General features: G+C 36.6%; 1 protein-coding gene across 1 annotated transcript in view; it reads left to right on the top strand.

Annotated features, from left to right (window-relative positions):
* LOC127192792 (ephrin type-A receptor 6) overlaps positions 1–24,353 on the top strand; it is an 877,103-nt gene that overhangs the window by 523,770 nt on the left and 328,980 nt on the right. Inside the window, exon 6 of the mRNA XM_051150102.1 lies at positions 18,334–18,458. Within this exon, the coding sequence (XP_051006059.1) occupies positions 18,334–18,458 (125 nt within the window). The remainder of the gene's footprint in view (positions 1–18,333; positions 18,459–24,353) is intronic.

The following is a 24,353-nucleotide window of genomic DNA, read 5'->3' as shown; positions in this document are numbered from 1 at the left end:
TAACAATTGACTTTTAAGAGAGAGAAATGGTTTCATTGCAGAATGGATGCAGGCTTGTGACATGCCTGCTCTGATGATTTCCTGTCCTGTGGCTGACTTCCTCTGGTCATGGTTGTCAATTTTCCCTAGCTCTTAATCACCTGGGGGGGGGTGGTAGTTATGATAGTTGAACTATTTGGAAAGTCTCTGCTTTGGGGCAGATAAGGAAGTTTGGATATGGAGGGAGAGAGGGGAGGGGGAAGCGAATTCCTCATAGTAGAATATTCCAAATCCCTTACCAACTCAGCTTGGGGGAAGGGCTGAGCAGTTGGTAAGACGTTTGAAGGACAAGCATAAGGCCATAAGTTCAAATGCACCTCATCTGTGTGAACAAACTGGGCACAGTGATGTGTGCCTACAATCCTGTAGCTGTGCCAGTGAGGACAGGCCCTGCTGCTGCCCAGACTGCCAGGCTAGGCAATCAGTGAGAACCAGCTTCAGTGGGAACAGTAGGAGAACTGTCTCACAATGTAAGACAGAGAGTAATTAGGAAGACACCCAGTGATACACACACACACACATACACACACACACACACACACACTTAACTTTGCCAACCACAGCTGCATGTACTGATGACTCAGCTTCTGTAAAGGCAAAGTTAGGAGGCCTCTTGAGCACAAGAAATAAAAGACGAAAGTTGATCATATTACTGAGAGCCTCTCTCTTAAAACAAGCAACAAGACAGAATTGGATACATGAGTAAGCATACAGACAGATAGGGACTAAGCTTCAGACTTATCTGAGCAAATTATTCTTTTTTCTTTTTTTTTCTTTTTTTCCGAAGCACAACCTTAAACTAGGGATCATCATATGGCAATCTGGGGGACTGAATGCTCAGCAAGATGTAGCTATAGAGTGTAGGCCAGTTTAGCGTTGGATAGCCACTTAGATATTTGTCTTTCCTAAACAGTAAAAACATAAGGTCAGCCTCATGAGGTCCGGTTTATTAATTGTTGATGTTAAGGCCTGGGCTGTTGGTGTGCTGTTCAGGAAGTTGTCTCCTGTGCCTATGTGTTCCAGACTCTTCCCCACTTTTTCCTCTAACTGGGTTAATGTCTCTGGTTTTATGTTGAGGTCTTTAATCCACTTGTACTTGAGTTTTGTTCATGGTGACAAATAGGGGTCTAATTGCATTTTTCTACATGTAGACATCCAGTTAGACCGGCACCATTTGTTGAAGATGCTGTCGTTTTTCCATTGAATGGATTTGGCTTCTTTGTCAAAAATCAAGTGACCAAATGTGTGTGGATTCATCTCTGGGTCTTCAGTTCGATTCCATTGATCCACTAGCCTATTGCTGTGCCAGTACCATGCTGTTTCAATTACTGTTGATCTGTAGTACAGTTTGAGATCAGGTATGGAGATTCCTCCCGAGGATCAGCTTCTGTAAGGCAGGAGACACTGTCAAGAGAACAAAGCGACAGCCTACAGAATGGGAAAATATCTTCACCAACCCTACATCTGACAAAGGTCTAATATCTAAAATATATAAAGAACTCAAGAAATTAAACACCACCAAACCAAATAACCCAATAGAGAAATGGGGCTCAGAACTAAACAGAGAATTCTCAACAGAGGAATATCAAATGGCTGAGAAACACTTAAAGAAATGCTTGACCTCCTTAGTCATCAGAGAAATGCAAATCAAAATGACACTGAGATCCCATCTTACACCCATCAGAATGGCTAAGATCAATAACTAAACTGACACCAGATGCTGGAGAGGATGTGGAGAAAGAGGAACACTCCTTCATTGCTGGTGGGAATGCAAACTACTGCAACCACTTTGGAAATCTATCTGGCGCTTTCTCAGAAAAATGGGAATAGGGCTTCCTCAAGACCCAGCTATTCCACTCTTTGGAATATACCCAGAAGATGCACTACCACACAACAGGGACATATGCTCAACCACGTTCATAGCTGCCTTTTTCATAATAGCCAGAACATGGAAACAGCCTCAGTAGAAGAATGAATAAAGAAACTGTGGTACATTTACACTATGGAATACTACTCAGCTATTAAAAATAAGGAATTCCTGAAATTTGTGGACAAATGGATTGAACTAGAAATTATCATAATGAGTGAGTTCACCCAGAAGCAAAAAGAGTTAAATGGTGTATACTCACTTATATCGAGACACTAATCCAAGGGGTACGTCCCCATGAAAAACTTTACCCACTAGGAAAGTGTGTCAGAGGGGAGGACATCCTATTGAGACTTTAGGTGTGAGAAGCCTGGGAGAATGAGGAAATAGAAGCATCCAGAGGGTCCTGGAAAACTACAGGCGGGTCTGGGCCCTGGGGTCCTCCTCAAACTATGGCACCAGCCAAGGAAAATATAGGCAATAAACTTCGAACCCCTACCCAGACTAGACGATGGACAGGACATTCTCCACCGTTAAGTGGAGAAGGAGATCTGACTTTCACACAAACTCTGGTGCCCCATATTTGACCATGTCCCTTGGATGAGGACGCCTGGTGGCACTCAGAGGAAGGATAATAGGTCACCAAGAAGAGACTCGATACCCTATGAGCATATACAGGGGGAGGAGGTCCCCCTCAGTCACAGACATAGGGGAGGGGAATGGGGGGGAAGCAGGAAGGAGGGAGGATACAAGGGATGGGCTAACAACTGAGATGTAATATGAATAAATTAATAAAAAAAAAAGAAAAAAGCCAAAAAAAACAAAACAAAACAAAACAAAACAAACAAACCATAAGGTCAGCATTTTGGGGATACAAATAAAGGAGTCACATCTGCCCAGTATCAGTTGTAGAGGCCCGATGAAGTTCCAAGAGTTTTTGGGACCTTAAGTCAGGCCAGACAAGTATTTGTGGTTTTCACATTGAAAACTATTTCAGGACTAGTCAATCTAAGAAGGAAGAGTTGGAGATAAGCTGAGTTGTCTTAACCATGAGAATTAGAAGGAAAGCCAATACATCCCTAAGTGTGAGTACTGGCTCCTCAAGAGAGAAGCCTAGGTCATTGTTTTCATACTGATAACATATAGAATTATGCTGGGTTTGTATTTTCATATCACTGGATGGATTACAGCCCACAAAGAACCAACCCATGGAGATAGGTACAGAGGTATCACTACTATAAACAATTTTGTTTGAGATTTTCTGTCAGTTCTGATAAAAGGTGTGAGACTCTTCTCAAGATTTTTATACAGCTGGGCCTTGAGGCTGGGTCACTCTAACTTTTATGTAAGATGCCTAGTTATAGAACTCTATGCGGTCAGCCTTTACAGCAAACGTTGATTACACTGCAGGTCTCTTCAGCTGGTGGGAGGCATGCATCCTGGAAGACTGATTCTTTCCCCCTCAGATCACAATCATCTCCCTCTCTTCCCTGCTCACTGCACCTAAGGACAACAGAAAAAATCAAAGGCAAATGAGCTGGGAGATGGCTCAGCCTAAGAGCTTGCAACAGAGCCTGCACAGGTCTAAGGCAGATCGAATTCCAGAACTGAGAGGAGAAGTGGGCACAATCCCCCATCTCTAACCCAGGAGCTATCCCCAACCACTCAAAAAGGAAAATATAGTTTGCACCAATAAAGTCTCGCTGGGTACTCAAACCACACTTAAAGGTTAGTCCTGTGCCCCTCCGAGGATGGCCAACACAAAATGAACTCAAATGTGGCTTTGGAGGACATTTATTTCATATTGCTTTGTTTGGTAATTATTTTTTACCTTATAGGGTTTTTTTTCTTATATATTATGGCTTACAATTTTCTATTTTTATGTGATTTCTCTGTGTGAACATGAGTGTCTCAGTGTCATTATGTGTTTCTTTATGCTTTTCTCTTTCTCTCCTTTTCTGTTTGTATGCTTTGTCTATTGGCTTGTTTGTTTTTATTTTTCTTTATTTTCTTAGATGCCTATTTGTCTTCCTAATAAGAGAAAATAAAAGGAGTGGATTTGTGTGAATAGGGAGGCGGGGAGGATATGGAAGAAGTTGAGGCATGGGAAACTGAAGAGAATATATTGTATTTTTAAATATATTTTTAATTTAAAATAAAGAAGAACACATATTTATCTTGCAGTTTCAGTTTCCAGCACTCAGGTCAGGCACTTCACAACTGCCTATCACCTCTGGCCTCTACAGGAGCCTGTACTTACATGCACATACTCATAGAGACACACACACACACACACACACACACACACACACACACACACACACACAAATAAAGCAAATCTTATTTTAAAAATGCAAAGACAAACATGTAAAGAATAGTGCAAAATCATTTTTAAAAAATTCATCATTGATTAAAGTTGATCACCTATATCAAAACAGACCATAGAAAGAAATGCAGTAAATGCCATGGTTGTAAATTATTAAGGAAAATAGCCCATATATTCAGGATACTTTAAATTTTTACACCATAGGTGTTAGCCAGATTGAACAGTTTTGGATGCAATCGATTGATTGGCAGGTACGGCTTGGCTAACTATCAGCATTTCACATGTCAGGTGTTTCTGTTACCCTGTCATCCAATCACTTCTTACCTAACCTCTTATATTGTAATTTGAATATTTAGAATCTTTATTTTCAGTTACAATGTGTTAGAAATTAATATTACGTTTTATAATTTCATGCATACTGTACAAGTGATGTACTAATTCTGAAGTAGCAAATTTCATGGTCAAATAAACACCCTCTGATAGACTTTCAAAAATTAAACTGATTTTAAGCCACATGATCATTTTCTACCTAGAAGTGTAATTCAGATTATATAGCACACACAGCATGCTGCATTTTAAATGAGGCGTCATAAAATCTTGGAAAGGTTTCTGATACTGTACATTGTGGATAATAGTCTGAATATCCTTATTTGTAAAAATTCTGATATCCTTTAACTTCCGTAATAAATAAGAAGCAGTGTCATTTGGTCTGTTAGCAAAGCTGTCAAGAAATCGTGGGAAGAAAGCATAGCATATGTACTGTACGCACTGGCAGCCGATGTGAGAAAGCAGCCTCTCTGCAGGAGCCACTGCTTTGCACACCGCAATTACTAACTGGAGAAAAAGAAGGGGAAAAGCAGGGCTAAGCCAGGTGTTGCTCCGAGTCAGTCATTTACTCTGCGGTCTGATCAGTGGGGAGAACAAAACCATCCTGTCCTCAGGAAGCCATGACTGTTTCCAGGCAGCGATGGAAGCACCTGGCTGCTTGTGTTACCCAAAGACTACAGCATTGCCAGCCCCAAGCAATGCTGGCAAACTTAATGCTATCTCTTAGGGAATAAAAGCAAGTGTGCAGCTCCATCTCTAATGATTCATCAGGAATCCTTCCACTTTCTTAGACCACTCAACATCCGCTCCAGTGGACAGCAGCGAGAATACATCTTCCTTCTTTAAACCTCTGTAACTCCTGGAATTATAGTCACTTCACACTGTGTTATACATGTAGCTTCCACTTGCCCCAAATAATAGCGATAAAAACACAACAATGCCGGTCTGTTTGTTTGTTCGGTTTTACAGCTGGATAGTTTGGAAAACAGGATATGGGATCTTAGAGAAAGCTCTCATGTCCTGCACTGTCTGTTAAATAGAACAGAATTCTGATCTTTCAATTTTTACTGACCATGGGGCACCTAAAGGAAATGAGATTAGTTTGTGGATGTGAAGGGAATGGGACTGGATGCGTAGTTCTAGAATTAGGAGAAAGTTGATCCTAGGGGGCATTTCTCCTTTTTCCTTATATTTTACTAAATTTTTAGTTGGCATCCATGATGATGTTGCTCATTATGACAATTTTTCCTCCGTATATAATATTGTGTCTTGATCATAATAGGTACCAGCACTACCACCCTCTCTCATACTTCCTCCCAACCTCTCACTGAAAATTGCAATATGATTTTTGCAATAATTAACTGCGAATTATGTTTGCTCTTGCCGTTTGATACAGCTATTTCCTTCCAATTGATATCATTAAATAATAGTGAAACAGATGGAAACTAGCCTAAATGGAGTTGAATAATATACAATTGACATATAATGCAATGCACTTCATATTTTCACTGCACTGACGTCAAATGTCAGCAGTTGAAAAAAAAAAAAGCCTTTTTAATCTTCTATCTTTGCCACTGTTAATAGTCACTTACATTAATTCTCCTTCTATAAAATGACCATGTACTTGAGATATATGAATTATTTGAACAGTTCTCATGTGGTGTCCCAGAGAATTTATAGCAAAAACTTTAGTGACAGGATTTAGGATGTAGGAGCAGGATTTAGAAGAAAAGAAACACTTAAGTAAAGGCAGCTGAGTCTGTTTGTGTAGCAGCAAAGCAGATTCCATGGAAATCTCAAGGCTTTAAAAATACAGGAAAGGCACAAGTGGAATCTGCAACTGGTCACCTTGGAATGTAGTACACTTCTCACATGGTATGTGTGACGGTGGGTCAGTTGTTTCCAGACCAATTCTTCACCCTTAGAGGGCAAAGGTAACTAGGATGACAAGGCTCTGGTGTACAGACGGGGGGGGGGGGGGGGGGGTGGAAGGGGGGATTCAGTGTAGAGGAAGGAACAGAGGAAGCTGGAAGCACAGTCCGATATACTTTTGTACATTTTTTTTTTTGCTTTTTTAAAATTAATTTATTCTTGTTACATCTCAATGGTTATCCCATCCCTTGTATCCTCCCATTATTCCCTCCCTCCCATTTTCCCTTTATTCCCCTCCCCTATGACTGTTCCTGAGGGGAATTTCCTCCCCCTGTATGTGCTCATAGGGTATCAAGTCTCTTCTTGGCAACCTGCTGTCCTTCCTCTGAGTGCCACCAGGACTCCCCCTCCAGGGGACATGGTCAAATGTGAGGCACCAGAGTACATGAGAAAGTCATATCCCACTCTCCACACAAGTGTGGAAACTGTTCTGACCATTGGCTAGATCTGGGTAGGGGTTTAAAGTTTACTGCCTGTATTGTCCTTGGCTGGTGCCTTAGTTTGAGCGGGACCCCAGGGCCCAAATCTGCCTATCATAATGTTCTACTTGTAGGTTTCTAGGACCCTCTGAATCCTTCTACTTTGCTATTCTCCCATGCTTCTCTCATCTAGAGTCCCAATAGGACGTCCTCCCCTCTGTCCCAGTTTCCTGGTAAGTGAAGGTTTTTGTGGGACATGCCCCTTGGGCTAGTATGCAGATATAAGTGAGTATATACCATTTGAGTCATTCTGCTTCTTATGTAAAGGAGGATGTGTAGCCACTTCAGAAGATGGCAGTCAATTTCAAGATGTCAGAGGAATAGGGAGCAAATGCTTTTGGAGCTCAAACATACAAGATCAATTCCATCTGACATAATCAAAGAAGTCTTAAGCTGGTCTGGTCCTCTATCTTAAGGGGGAAAATGGTAATTGCTGTTATTTTATTTCCTAGTGTGAATGAAAGTCTTTTAAATACGAACTCGAAAAAGCCCAAGGACACATCCATGGGTTGTTTCCTAGTGCCGAAAGATGACTCTAATTTTCTTGTCTGTTTGTGCACCTTAGGGGTGCAGCAGGAAAGGTTTCTTTTTTTTCATTTCTTGATATACCTAGGAAGTAAATCCATAGCACTTACGAGTCTAATTTTCATAAAGCTTCTTCACTTAAAATAATTTCAAAGTCCATCTTTCTTTTTAAGCTATAGTTTTTGTTGCAATTTTGTATTATTGTAGAAATTGAAGAATGTCAGTACTGAGCCAGCCTAGCAGCTGATGACTCCTGCATGAGCCACATGTATTAATTTATGGATACCATTTAGAAATGCATTTGTTTTTAGAAATAACAGCGAAAATTACGATACAAGACAACACTTAGTTAAGTTCTTGGAATAAGACACTATTTATTTTAAAATATATTAATCTAATTTAAAAACAAATATTTCCCAAGTAGAAGATCAATTTTTTGTTTTGTCTTATGCTTTATTGCATCTGGTTTTACTGGCCTGAGATCCAGAGTCACTATAAGCAGTTTGGTGTTAACTCATCCTGTGTATATAAATACCACCACAGCCAACTGGGAGGCATCTAATATTTTTTAATTGATCGTTCATGCTGTTTTATAACTGTTTTATCACTTTATATATCACTCACCCCCAAATGTGTAGACTTACTGTAGATGTCTAAAGTTAAAACAGTGCACTATGTGAGTTTCTCTTAAGGCTTTATACACTCACTATACTACAGTGCTTTGAGATTTCAATTTCTTTTGAAAAATTGTTTAGCTGCGATCCCCCATTCAACCATTCTAGCTAAGGCGATTTTTAATTCCGCTAACAGAACTTCCCCTACTTGATAACATTTAAGTTGGCTCATCATTTCTTATATGTGGAACGTGATGAAAAATTTTGTTGAAGATTAACTTGAGGTCCAGAAGTAATAAAATGTGTTCCAAGACAGTTAAGGTGCTAACAAATGTAATATTCATTACAATTTCATATATAATACATAATTGCATAACATAAAGTATCACTATCAGCTAAAAAAAAAAAATACTAGGGTTGAATAATTGGCTCAGCACTAACCACTATTGTCTATTCCTCCAGAGGACCCAAGTTTGATTCCCATGACCCAAACAATAGGTCACAGCTGTCAATAACTCCAGTGCCATGATACGTTGACATCTGAGAGTGCTAGAGAAACATGCAGAGTTCTGATATACACGCAGGAAAAATACCCATATACATAAATTTTAATTTTCTTTTAGCATTCAAAAAATGAAAAATTAGTGGATTTGATTTTACTGTAATGAAATATTATTTATAAAGTCCTTTTTTTTAAGCTGGAAAGATTTAATTTCTTGATTTTTTTTCTCTTTTGCTCATCCAGTTTCTCAGCTTTAGAAAGCTAGCTATGCTAAACTCCTAAAACATATTAGGGTAACACATATTCTTCCATTTAAACCTGACAGATAAAAAGAAAGTTAACAGAGTCCCTGCCTGACATAATGTCAAGATATATTTCAAAGAAACTGCTTTTATTTTTTATAGTATCTGTCATATAAACAGTTTCTCAAATACTCCTGGATCTACAGAATAACCCGTATGTATGTATGTATGTATATATGTATGTATGTATGTATGTATGTATGTATGTATGTGTGTGTATGTGTATATATATATATATATAATTACTATATATATATAACATTATATATATGTATATATAAAACCTTACTAAAAAGAGCAATGTAAAAATAAGCCATACTAAATCATCCAATTCCAGAACCAATGAAAAAGAAATTAAATGCTTTATTCTGTAGGTCTCTGAAGTTTTAGAAGACTTATCTAACTATTAAGCCTTATCTAGCTATACAATTGTATCTATCTGTTAAACCTACAGTGTGTATTCATATGATAAAATATATTAGTAATTGACATAGCCATAATTTTGTCAACTAACAATTAACTTGTATTGCTTAATTATCCTAAGCAGCCTACAATAGCACTTTCAACATATTGGAAGTAAGCCTTGTATTATAGTTGAGTTGTATGGGTACAATGTTTTTATTATTTTAAAGATTCTTTGAGAATAAGACAGGTTAACTCCTGGCAACCCCCAGCCTACCTCAAAGAAGATAATGAGCATCAATGAACCTCCTTATGGAGATGGCTTCAAATGTGGCAAACAAGCCACTGGGCAAAATGTCCTCATTTCTGCCACAGACAGAATTCTGCCTAAAAAATGGGCAAGTTTGTATGCACGAAGAGTCAACAGCCAAACTCTGCCATGACAGGGTAAGCAAGTCCTCAATAGTTCCTGCCTCATAAATATGTCTGTCAGATATTCTGGGCCAGAAGGCTGAAGAATATGCTCCAATGTGATAGAGGGTTTTGGGTGACTGTTCAGGCAACAAACTTTCTCAGTCATTTTCTCATTTGGGAAATGACCTGTCTACTCATGACCTGCTAACCTGTCTACTCAAATAACTAATTTTATTTCTTCTCAAGTCTCTGGTAGGGTTGAAGACCAGATAGTTTAGTTTTACATTTAAGCTTACTTGTTTAGGGGTTAAGATGTTTTTAGGTCTAGATAGATGTCTTAAGTTGATAATGACAATATGTGATGTAGATTGAGATGGACATCCAGAATTTTAGATGCACCAAGATAGGAAAGATGTTTTCTTCAAGGTTGCCAAATAGAAATAGCCAAAACACTATGAATGTAACATTTAAATAATTCCTGATTGTTTAGTGGTTCTTCTTGCTGTAGGTAGTTTATTGTGTATGTATGTATGTATGTATATGTGTAAAAAATAATAAAAAATAAAAGAAACAAACGAAAATCCCAGGTTCAGTCCTCAGCATCACATAAATCTGGGTGTGGTGATGCACACTTGTAATCCTTGCACTTGGAAAATGGAGGCAGGAAGATCAGAGTTAAAGTCATTCTTGGACACCTAGTGGATTGGAGGCCAGCCTGTGCTACATTGACCTGTTTGGGAAAAAAACAATAAACAAATGTCTGTTCCTTTTCTAAAAAATTTAAAAAACATTAAAAACACAGAATGTGGTGAAAAGAACTTTAAGGAAAGCTAATGACTTACAGAATTAAGTGCTGCTATTATAATTTACTGATGATAAAGTGATATTTTTTTCATGTTCATTTCTGTGTGCTCTGTGCAAGTATCTCCATACATTTATCACTGATGCCAAGCCACCACCCAGTGTCACCACGGTGCTGAAAGACACAATAGAAATTGTCAACAGCTTGCTGTTGGATGTTCGTATTTTCATGGGAAAATATTCTAGAAAAAAGATAAAAAGCTTTAAAATGCTAAAAAATTACCTCAAGGAAAAAATTAAAAATAACTTATGAAGATATGAAGAAACTATCTCTGTGGTACAAAAAGCAGAGAAGATAATAATATAAATCTATGCAAAATATCCCATTTTTTAAAAAAGAGCCAGATTGAGAACACTTTAGAAATGATAAAGGGACAGACATATTGTTTCACTCCTGTCCTGGACAACTCTTCTTTTAAAACTTACCTAATTTTCATGCTGGAATAACAAATTCATATAAAATAGATCTTTAAAGTTATATTTATCATTGATTTGTGAAATTTATTGCGTTCCCCTATATTGCTGTGTTCACGTGTGTTTCCTGTTTTTACAAATTTTCACAACTTACTGTATTAAAACAGCACATGTTCATTGTACCTCAGTTTTGGATGTGGGGGGAAAAGTCCTATGGGCCTAAAATCCAGATGTCAGGTACTCTGGGCCTTCTGGCAGGTCCTGGGGGAAATCCCCTGCTTGATTTAGTCTTGACAGACATCTTGCCTTGGCCTCTGACCCTCATGTTTCTCTCTTATGAAGTGCTTTGTGCTTTGTGTTGGGCACATCTGGAGTACCTTGTTAACTCCTCTCCCATTTCAAAACCCTGGTCTTAATAAAGAACTTGAAAGCCTCATTTTTTTCCAGATCATTTCCAGGCTCTAGGGACCATAATGTGTTATTTGGGAGCCATTATCCTGTTTAGTGCATCCACCATTTGGTTTTGCATACTCCAATGTTATTCTTGAACATAAAAAATAGAAATAAATGAGGAAGAACATAAAATAAAGTGCCAAATCTCCTTTAAGTGTGTCTCATGTGTATATTTCAAACACATAAACAGATTTCAACCACATGGGGAAAGGATATAACAATATATATTATCATTAAAGTCTGATTACAAAGGGAAGTACATCAAAGCAAAATCACACAAGGCAAATATTGTAAGGATTGTTGGATTCATTACTTTTAAAGCACAAAACATTGAATAAATATTTTCCAAACAAGACACAGACTTTCAAGAATAATATCTCAGATTTATAATATTATAGATATAGATTATATAAATATATAGATATAAATAGCTGGGTGTGCATCAATTTATCATCATAAAGCTGTGTCATATCAGCACATTTCCATTGTTAAGATGATAGTACTGATTACAAAGTCTTGGCTAAGCACACACTGGAAGAAACATCACATTTGTGTTTTGCAGTGATGTACATTGGCTTCCCAGCAATGAGAAAAAGGGATCACACAGCTGCAAATAAAATTCTGTTCTGATGAGTTTATCCTGGTCTATGCTGTTTACTAACATTTCATTGTGTTATTGATTATGCTTTTGTAAAACTTTTCTAACTCAACTTCTTTACGGTTTTCCTGAAAGTGTTGAAAAAGAAGAGCAGATAACGAGAAATAAAAAATACACAAATAAACGAAGAAAGACACAGGCATAGAAGCTGAGAAATACAAATAAGAGAGGGGTACTGAAAGAGGACAGGCTATCTAGTTAGATAAGATGATGAAAACCTTTTCCCAATCTGTAGGCTACTGTTTTGTTCTGTTGACAGCCTTACAGAAGATTTTACATTTCATGGGGTCCCATTTATTGTCGGTCTTAGAGCCTGAGCTGTTGGTGTTCTGTTCAGGAAGTTGTTTCTTGTGCCAATAAGCTCAAGGCTCTTCCCCACTTTCTCTTCTAATAGATTTAGTATTTCTGGTTTTATGTTGAGGTCTTTGATCCATTTGGACATTAGTTTTGTGCAGGGTGATAAATATGGATCTATTTTCATTTTTTACAGTAGACATCCAGTTAGACCAGTACCATTTGTCGAAGATGCTATCTTTCTTGCATTGTTTAGTTTTCCTTTCAATGTCAAAAATCAAATATCCATAGGTGTAGGGGTTTATTTCTGCGTATTTGATTCATTCCATTGATTGACCAGTCTGTGTCTATGCCAGTATTATGCAATCTTTATTACTATTGGATATCTCCTGAAATTCTTTTATTGTATAGGATTGTTTTAGCTATTCTGTGTTTTTTCCAAATGAAGTTGAGAGACTCCTAGTAGCAAGGGTCATGGAGACTGCAAAGGCCATCCACTAACTGGACATGACTCCTATTGGAAAGGGGGAAACACCCAACCCACCCACAAAAACAGTGACCCAAAACTTAACCTGTCCAGAAGATGTGCAGGGATAAAAATACATCAGAGATTGAGGAAATATCCAACCAATACCTGGCCCAACCTGAGATCTACCCCATTGGAGACAGCCAACCCTTGACACTATTAGTACTACTCTGCTATGCTTCCAGATTGGACCCTTGCATAGCTGTCCTCTGAGTGGCTCTACCCAGCCCCTGATGGAAACAGATGCAGAGACCCACAGTTAACCATTGGGTGAGGTGCAGGGAGTCTTGTGGAAGAATGGGAAGGATAAAAAAAAAACTCAGATGGGATAGAAGCTCCAAAAGAAGAGCAACAGAGCTATTAACCAGGGCCTGGGGGTAGGTGGGGTGGGGGGGTTGTGATGACTGAAGCTCTGACGCATGAGCTGGATCTAGGTCCCCTACATAGATGTAAGTGATGGGCAGCTTGGTTTTCATATGGTCCCCTAGTAAGAGGAGTGGAGGCTGACTCTGACATGGACTCTGTTGCCTGCTTTCCAATCACTTTCCCCTGGCAAGGCTGCCTCACCAGGCCACAGGGGAAGAGGATGAACTCTATCCTTATGAAACTTGATATGCTGGGGTGGGTAAGTGGGGAGGGGGGCTCCCATTTTCTGAGGAGTAAGGGAGAGGAATGGGGGAAAAAGGGAGGATAGGACTGGGAGGAGAGGAGGGATGGAGCTATGACCTGGATGTAAGGTGAATAATTAATTAGAAAAGAAAAGGTGATGAGTAATTGTAAGGTCACAATGGGAACCAAAGAGAAGTCTCTCAGAAAAACACCAACTCCATACAAAAATTTTCTTACAATTAATTTCCTAAAATAAATTGAGAGACTAATAAAGTTGTCTGATTATTAATGCAACTGCCATAACAAGAAGTATATAACTATTCACTTTCTACATTAAGAAATACAAATTTTAAGTAGCATATAAAAACTGTTCTGATATTTAGAATTCAGATTGTAACAAGCATGTATATGTCCTGGTCCTCTTTCTTACCTAAATGTTCACATATTATTCATATACAAATCCCATATATATGTATATATAGTCATACACTCAAACACACAAACAACATACTTGCATATTCACATATAAACCCATATATCCATAATCATACACAGAAACAACACATCCAAGCAAGCACATGTGTACACATCCAAATGAATAAATATTGGTATTAGAAGCAGGATCAGTAAATGAATGGGAATAAATAATAGTCAACATAATGTTTAAATATGCCATCATAATGTCAAATACAACTATAATTTATATTTAATACATATATTATATATAATGTGATATTTAAATATATATATGTTATCACAGGATATATATCATAAATCTTGATAAAATTCTAAGTGTTGCAACATATTTTGTAATTTTCTACAGTGTGGTTTTGAATGGCAGTATATGTAAAATAGCAATTTGTGACGCTGTTTCACTCTTTGCTTGTGGTTTTGAACATAGATTTTAATTTTGAACATCTTACATTACACTAGAGGGAACATTAAGAGGAACTCTCAGCAAAAATGCTAGGTTTTGACTTTGTACTTGACATTTCATTTAATGTTGAAGTTTGCCTTCAAGCATCTTTACACAATCACAGAGGTGCTCTGGGCTTCGGCTGCTGCTCATCTTAGAAGATGGGAGTATCCTGCAAACTGCACATTAGTGAGAACTGACCATCTGAGCAAAACAATTTACAGGGTTACTAGTAACTTTTTTGTGGGTAAAAAGTGATTAATTCATAATTAGGAGCAAATGTATGAACTAAAATATTTTTCAACGAACTTTGCATAAAGAAGCAAATAATACTCATGTATTGTGTGAACAAGAGCTCCCTTGATAGCCAATTCTGCCATATAATTTTCTTCAAAATTGTTATTTGATAAACTATTTTATATTCAGTAAATGCAGTAATCAAAGGGTTTTGTATTAAAAACGCTTTCAAGAGCACTGTAATCTCTTGGAACACAGTCCAAGGGTGGAGTCATGTGAGGAGCATTCTGAGTGCTTGTGAAAAAAATTCCAAGATATCAAGACAAGAAATGTTACCACAGTTTCTTCATAACACAGAATTGTTCTTGGGATGCGTTCCATGCTTGTCCCTGCTGAAGTGGATAGACATGTGTTTACTTCAGCTGTTGTTATTTATAGCCTCTATAGAAAAGCATCAATAAAAGGTTTTACCATTTGTGGTGAGTCCCTGTGGTTGAACACCTTACTCTTGTGATTCTTCTTAACCCTCAGAGTATAAATTGTCTGATGCTCTGAATAAAGTTGGCTACTGCATGAGATTTAGTCAGCCTCGTTTTTAGGCTCCACTCTCCCAGGTTCATACCACCAACTAGAACAGCAACAGTCATCCATCCAACAATCATTTTTTGAAGGTCAAAGCTAACAGTTTGAAGTTTTAAGCAAGAAGGTTTACTGGAAATACAGTTCTACAGAAAGCTGTCTTGAATACAATGGTGTAACTCAAAAAGCACCACTTGGGTCTTCAAGTCGCTCTGACAGTTTATACTGTGACAAGGTATAGGAGACATTTCTCCACCTTCATGCCAAGCTGACATTTTAAATCAGAAATAAGGAAGTTGTCCTTCTGTATCCTAAAATCAGGATTTTATTGATGAGTACACGTATTTATGGTATATTTTCTGCTCCGTATTCTAGTACAATTATAATGCTGTTATCACAGTGTGCTAATTACAGATGTTGTGTAACTTGAGACATTAAATAATAAACTCATTAAGTATATTCAAAACAAATGCTTTAAGCTTTTAATATTGAAAGTATGTTTTGCTATGGAATTCCATACAATGCTGACTTTTGTGATAACAGAAAAAAAAACAGCATTAGGGGTGTAGTAAGCTGCAAATAGCTTTCATGTCCTTTGCTTCAATTCATTAACTGTTTATAATGGGTGCCTAAGGTATACAGATACAGCTATTTTCAAAACCAGTATGCTAATGCTCAACATGGTTCAGAAGGTTCAAATTATGTGAAGCAATTTTTCTCAATGAAAATAAAATTAACAAGCAGGACCTTGTGGGATGCACCTGCAGTCACAGCTGCTGAGGAGGCTGGGGTACAATCACTTGATAACACGCATCCAAGCCAGTGAGCAAAATAAGTAAGGACCCAACACAACGGAAGGTTTAATGATATCAAAATGATTTTCATAAATAAGTATTCTGAGAGTGCAGTATTAGAAATTTGCATATCCAACATTGAAAAGTTATCAATAAGCATCAACACAATCAAATATTTAGTAATTATTGCAGACTTGGTAATGAGTGATTAAGGTTAGCAAATATATTGAAAAATAAATAGAATTGCTTCCAGTTTGGCATAGAAAACTATGTTACATTTAGATGTCTACGTACAAAAGGTTGTACACAAATGAAAAGGATTTATAGGTTAGCACAGTTCTAAGTCTCTACAGTCTCTTTTTATGTATTCATGTTCATGAATGTGTGCATCTTTAGGTATATGTGATTATATGTGGAGGGTACATGCGGGTGTATGTATGTAAGTATGTATGTGTGTATGCGCACAAATGCAGAGGCCAAAAGACAACCTTGGGTGTCATGATCAGGATGACTTCCTCAGGCTCCTGTCTCTGCTCTCCCAGCAGTGCAGTTAAATGTTACACCAGTTTTCCTGGCTCTCTTAAAACAATATGGTTCAAGGATTCAAATTCAGGTCCTTGTGCTTGCAATGCAAGTGTTTTATCAGCTGAACTGCCCTTCGGTTCCTAAAGAGGACATTAGAAGTTTATGTAATTAAAAAATTTTGATCTATAGAAGTATAACTTAAGACTTTAAATATTAAGCAATGTACCATTAATTGATGACTGGAAAGCTAGATTAGAAAAAAGATACTTATATTTTCCTCAGGTACCATTCTACCATATTGTTACCACAATTGAAAGCTTATGTTTTACAACCATTATAGGGTTGGCCTTAAGAGCAAAGTGTGATGCAGCATAATAGTGTCTGTGTTATGACATTATATTAAGGTGAAATTTATACATAGATTAATTCATATATACATGAAAAGCATGTTCGAAAATGTGTTGCTGATCATCTCCTAGCTTTCATGATTTGCTTTGAATTTATGATCTATCCATCCATCATCATCTAATACATTATATATTATAATACATTATAAATTCTAATGTAAGAACAGTGGTACAGTTTCCCATGGGGATCAATTTAAAGTACCTCAGTTTAAATAATGAATAATTATTGATTTCCTTTTCTTATTTTCTACAGTATCTTTTACTATATTTATAATAGAAAAATGATAATTTATGTAATTACATGTTATTTTTGCCAAAATATCTTAGTCTACTCTTAATTTTCTTCTAACTACAGGAGTTTTAAACATACTTTCTATTTTTTTTCTTTTTTATTTCCTCTGGGCCAAAACTGTCTTTTTCCGATGATGCAGAGATAACCTTTAGATGTAAAATATTAAAACGAGTTTTCCTAAGAAGTTTAAAATATCACAATGAGTCAGTTTTAAAATCTTACTTCACCCACTATTAACACATTTAAATAGATATCTGCAATAGAAGTGAGAGAAAATCACAGTTTCCTAAGGATCCTCTGATTTGTATTCTCACTTACCTTCGTTGATCTCGCACCTCCTTTCTCCCATGGAGGCTGTGGTGTCCTACTTCTCAGTGTTAGCAAGGGGATTAGTAACTCACACTATACTTCCAAATGTACGACAATTTCTGAACAGAACACCATCCTCTAGCCAACAAGGTCATTAGTAAAAAGCAGTGTAGTAACTATAAGTCTTTTCTAAATCTTCTTAAATTAAACTGTTGCCTTTTAAAGTCACTTTAAATAGCTCCTCTGGGAACTTGTGCCATAAAATCAGCATTCAGTATTTTTCTCCTGTATTTTTTTTTTTTTTTTACTCAGAACTCCCAATGGGAAAGAAACACTTCCATGCACTCTTGTAATCACACAGTTTGTTTCCTAAGGTAGATAACAGAGTATATGAAACACAGGAGACAAGCACACTGTATTTCCTGTTAATCCCATAACCAAACCTATTTTGAAAAAAAAAAAAACATCCTTCTTTACAGAGCCACAGGCAATGAGCTCTGGCTTTCATCTTGGAATATTTGAATGTTTCCCATGTCCCTTAATGGATATAAAAATTTGAATCTTTTATTTGGTTTGAGTGGAAAGTACTCTAAGCCCATTTTTACTAGTTTAGCATTGGCAGCTGGTATATTCTACTCAAAAGAATACATTTTCTTTGGAAGAGACACAATATATATTAGATGATGGGAAATTATCCCTACTAATCAATTATTCTTTCCTTTGCTTACAGCACCTTCTCTGATAGGTACAGTGAGGAAGGACTGGGCATCACAGAACAGCCTTGCCCTTTCGTGGCAAGCACCTGCTTTTTCCAATGGAGCCATTCTGGACTATGAAATCAAATACTATGAGAAGGTAGGTCTCAGTTAGCACTTCCTAAAACTTTGCATTTACATGCATCTATGTATATGTGTTTACATTATATATTGTTAAAAGCAGTTTGGATTTTTAAAAAATCTATTTTTCTTTGGCCTAACTCCATAATCACTGTATCTTTCACTCCTCTCTACCATCCCATTGTGCTCATAACTTCTTCATTAGTTTATCTTGTTTTATGCCACATTAAAGTAGATGGTACCAGATGCTCATGTTTTTCAGAACCTACTCTATGGAGGTTTATAATATAGCGATAATTGATAACTTCTTCAACTTACGGTTTCATTTTTCTAAAATTGTTTAAAATGCTGTTGAGAAGGAACAGCAAGACTGAATTGCTATAACATAAGTGAGCAGGCAGCACAGATCTTTGGCCAGTGAGTTTAACATCATAGTCCAACATAGTTTGGAAAGAGCGATTTAAAAGATAAATGACTAAATGTTGTCTTCATATTCAGGTCAACGGTTTCACTTTGTAAAAAGCTAGTGAGGCCAACTTCACTGAAAAATTAATCTAATTTTCATTTTCTTCTTTTGAATTATCCCTAATTATTATAGTTTCCCAAATCATACATATCCTTTACTTTATTAAACTCAGCATTTTGCTGTTCCCTGCCCCTTGCTATTTACCATTATGATATTTTTGGTATACCTATTGCCTAGTCATTGCTGATATGTTCATTGTACTAAGCATTATAATACTTTGAAAATATTAATGAAGACAGATCATTATTTTAATTAGGGTAAAATAGTTTACTATAGGAAAAATATGATTTATACATCTAGAATTTGTTATAAACAAAGAAATATTTAAACTTTCCCACTCAAGATTTGCATTTTTATCTGCTGAAATACCTGACCATAAGTTTGCAGGTAAAAAGTCATATAGATTTACTAGTATGCTTGTTTCTATAGGAGACACAGGATGTATGAGACTAAATGACTGCCCCAATGGTTGGAATTTAATCTCTGTATTCATGACAGGAAGGGAAACAGTAGATATAGATAATTCCAGAATGGATTCCAGAAGAAATGAATGTATTCAAAGTGGAGATAGTGGATTGTGTCAAGTTTCCTCAGAACTCTACATGTTCACAACTCAGTCTCATCTTCTGTGCTAAGCAGTTCGTCTTCCGTGGTTAAAGACAGTTCAGTATAAGAATCAGAGCTCTGGCCTTGGGAAGATAAAGGACTTCCTTATATTTGGTGTTCCACCAGTGTTGTTCACTGGAATGTCAAAGCAGCCTATAGTGGGTTGTCATTCTCTAAGTCTGACGGAGGGGAGGGGAGCAAATCATAAGCACATTAAATTTTCCTGAAGAAATCCAGGGGAGGAATAGAAATGGAAGCTACTTTACAACTGAGCTAACATAGTTTGAATCAAGAGAAAAGGGCTTAATATTCATAGGCTAGCCAAATGTGGTCAAATAAAGTGTGTGTGTGTGTGTGTGTGTGTGTGTGTGTGTGTGTGTGTGTGTGTATGTGTGTGTGTGTGTGTCCCAGAAGCTGAAACAGATCTCCATGTTCCCACAATGTCTATTTATTCCAAGAAACAACATGCACATATACATACAATAGGATTTTCAAAATCAAAATATTTGTGTTTTAGAAATGTATTCTGTGTTATATTTCACACACAGGAAAATACTACTAGATCTTTTTATGGTCATTTGCACTTTAGAGAATTGAATTTGGATATAACCTGCAATGTTCCCAAATAAAAATAGGGCATAATCAGGAAAAAAGAGTGATGTTCATCTTATTGAAATCTGAAGACCACTAAATTGTACTAATTAACATGACCTCTACATTGACTTCTAGTGTGCCTTATTAGTTTTACTTTGAAGTTGGAAAAGAAATCTTTTAAAATGTATTTGTTTTATAAAATATGCTAATAACCCAGAGATAATAAATTGAATATATAGTTGGAGTCAAATATTTGTAAGTCATATTCTGACTATACCTCTTATGCTTCCAGCTAGGAAAAAAGTGAATACATCTCTTTTATTTAAAAGTCACATTTACCAGAATGGAAATTAATATACCAACTTTCTAGTGCTCTAAAGATTAATTATAAACAGACTCAAAGGTAAAAACACCACATCAGTATTCTAAAAAGCCAATTAGGTAAGCCATAGAAAAATATTCCTAGCCTGTGGTACAATGTGGGATAATGGAACAAGAACATGGGAGAACGGCACGAACAAGTAAAGTGCCTTTCTCTTCATAAATATGAGTATTCAGACAAAGAAACAAAGATGTTAAACTATCACAATCTTGCAAATAAAGCACAAAATGACTGACTATTACATTTTCACTATTATAGTGTCAAATTCTAAAATTGCACTTTATATATCTATATCTATAATACAGTTTTTTCCTCTTGAGAAAGTAATTTTATAAATATTCACTGGGAAAGCTTACAGTAGAATGCACTAAAATTATAGTCTTCATTAGTGGTAGCTTAAATAACATTTAGTTAAAAAATACAAACATAAGTATTGCCCACAGTTAGAATACAAATATTCGCCAATATGTGTGCATTTGTGTGGAAATGTACATGTAAATAAGATATATAGGAAGAATAGACACCTATGTCTGTTTCAATTGCTGGTTTTTGGTAAAATGACAAGGAAACCTGGACAGGTTGTACAGAGGGATAAAAAGACAGGCATCTATAGTAAATATACATTGGTATGAACAGACAAATATATGTATGGGGTATAGAGGAATTTTATTCCAACAACATGGCTGCTCTGGACCTATGTGATCTATCTGGAATGCAGACGTACTCTAGATTACAGTGTGAGCTGCCTGGAATAGAGGCATGTCCTTACTACACTCCTTTAATCCCAAACAATGAAGATAACGTTCAATTATAGAAGAAACCAGCCATGTTTGAAAGTGTCATCTAATTAAGAGGCAGACAAATTGATGAATCAGAGAAAAATTTGACAGAATGAGTCAGAGGTAGGATACTCCCAGCTCTCATGAAACAAGGCAGGAAAAGAAGGCTACTTAAAAGTAGCAGAGGGAGAGAAAGGGGGGACTTTTACCTAGTGTTTCTTACCAGGACAGTTTTACAGAGACAGGTTGCAGAGAGAACAAGCTGGACACAGGTGAAGACAGAATGAGCCAGAGAATGAAAAGGAAACATGTTGACAGAATTAGTTTGAGGCTTAAGAGTGCAATTTAGTCAGAAGCCAACAGAAGCTATTTTGAATCAGTCAGCTTGGAGAGGAGTTTAGACAAAAACAACTGAGTTGAACCAGTCAGCAAGAGTTCAGAAAGAGCTAGAAAGGCCTTGGGAACTCATTTCATCCTCTTTTCTGAGGAAATAAAATAAACTTTTATACATAGCCCATACATAGTTTTAATATTTATTAGTAATTATTTTACCAAAAGATGCACTTGAAGCATGTGTGAATGTGAGTGTGTGTGGGCGCGTGCGTGCGTGCAAATGATTAAAAATTGTTTCTAGGAGAACGGAGAATGAGAGCAGGAGGACTGTGGAGGGAGATGTTGATCAAACTCATGGTGATTAGGACAATCTCTGGAATCTTAATAACTTCTCAGAGAGCATTCTCTGTAGACAAAGAAGGCAGGCTTCCATAGTTGGTTCTAGTTGACCTGTAGTTACAGAATTTAGTGGAAGCATATGAGTGACTCAAAAAAAAAATTAGAAGCTTCTCTGTTTCTCTCCTAGGGATTATAGTTGTGTAAGCTTAGATTCATAAAGAAAATTTCTGATTTAAGTCTTTAAAACAAAAGGGATGTGAAGAGCTTATTTAGGTGATCTTTGGAATATAAACTGTTGAGTAAGGTAACAAAATGCTCAAAGAGATGTTGGAAAACAGTTAACATGAAGGTTCTCTTCAGGTTTTTGTGCCAGTACCATGACATTTAGACTATACATTATCTTTCACTCAAAGTTGCTCTGTCATGATGCCTGTAATTAATCCACAGAGGAGCAATATTTCCACAATTTTTCCGAGGAACTTGGGCTGTTCTGTTAAGTTCTGGTTGTTTACCATACATTCATTGTAAATCAAGAAAAAATTAATCTACTTATTATTAATTATTATTAATCTACAAATACCTGAACTCAAGCAACACATGGCTGTGCTCAGCATCCTCTCTTATAGAACATGATTTCTTAGAAGGAATCATTAGCCATTGGGCACAAAGATTTTAGTGAATCTCAGAACTTAAAATTTACTTTATAAACAGTCTTTTGTTATATTAATGGGTGTCAAAAGCAGATCCTCATTTATATGGTGGCACTATACCTCCTGCCTTAGGCTATTTGTTATTGTTTGCCTATGAAATAAGGGTTAGTAAAGGTAATCCCTTATAATTTGAGATATTTTTAAATTCTAAAATAAAAACTGAGGGTTAGCTATCACTTTTCTCTCTAGCTAGATAAAAAAATGATAGATAGGTTGATAGAAAGAAAAAATGGTAGATAGATAGATACATAGATACATAGATTGTCGATATAAATATCACTATCTCTTCTCTGTGTGTCTGTGAATGCAGACATGTGCATGTGTCCTTATTTACATACTGAGAATATAATATAGAAAAGTAAAGGTATTACTTTGTTGATTATAACTAGTGAGTTAATTATACTCCCCAAATCTTACTTTTATATTTTATAATAAAAAGATTTCATTTTCATTAAAGTCAAGTGAACACTACCTTTATTCAAAATGAAAATTATGAGAAAATTATGAAGATTATAAAAGTTAACTTTTACAATTTTTTATTTTTACTGTCTTTCATCTAGAGTCAGAGTCTCCTGTGAGAGCTGAGATATATTATCTCGATACTATCCCATTATCTCAGCCTTCACATGAAAAGGATGCAAAATTTCAAGTCACAAAAGTTCACACTCTCTGTTATATACCAAACCTTCAAATCTTTATGCTGCTATAACAGATACCTTAGGACAGGCAGTTTATAGAGGCTAAAAACTTACTTCTACTTCTAGAAATGAGGAAGCTTGAAATCTGGTTCTCAGTGTGTATGAGAGACAGAGAGAGACACAGATACATACAAAGAGAGAGATAGCGACAGAGACAGAGACAGAGACAGAGAGGTAGAAAAAGAGAGAGAGTCTTGGGCATCTAGCTGATTCACAGTATCCTAAGGATGCTTGATACCTCTTGCTTGACATACTTCCTTTCTGTAAACCTACTCCCTACTCCTGAGAGGTGAAACACTGGTGTCATCTACCTGCTGTTGGGGTTGGGGCCATTCTTCCATTGTTCCACATGTAGGTTCTGCCATCATTCACTCCATTAGAAGGTCACCTGCTGGCCTAATCCATTACCTTGATCTGTTGAAATACTATTCATTCTTGACTACACGGCCAGGGCAAAAATCCTTCAAGTCCTTAAATTCTGTTTCCCCTTTGATTGCAAATTCTTTTATATCATTTTTTACGAATTTAAAATATGTAGCTAAAAGAAGCCACAAAGCACCCTAAGGCTTTATAGCTCTTATATTTCTTGCAGCAAATATTCACGTTCATCTGTTCTTAAATTCTACTTTCTATATGCCATGGGCATGAACACAATTCAGCCAAAGTTTTTTGCTAGTTTATAATAAGAATGGCCTTTTCTTCAGTTTCTTCCTCTTTTTTCTTCTGTTACTTTATCAGAATGGCCTTTCTGTCCACATTCAGAGCACAACTACCTCATAAAGAATTTGGAACCATCAAACTTTCCCTATCTTCTGCATTTGAGAATCCACTCAGTCTCCCTTAATGTTCTATTTACAATAACCTATGTCTTCTCCTTGACTGTCAAAATTCCTTCCATCCTCTAGCCATTCTTACTTGTATTTCCATTTTTGAAGTATTCTTTCTGG

The sequence above is a fragment of the Acomys russatus genome, chromosome 8 (assembly GCF_903995435.1).
Source record: "Acomys russatus chromosome 8, mAcoRus1.1, whole genome shotgun sequence".
NCBI lineage: Eukaryota > Metazoa > Chordata > Mammalia > Rodentia > Muridae > Acomys > Acomys russatus.
The sequence above is the reverse complement of the archived record's forward strand: the minus strand, read 5'-3'. Positions and strand labels throughout refer to the sequence as shown.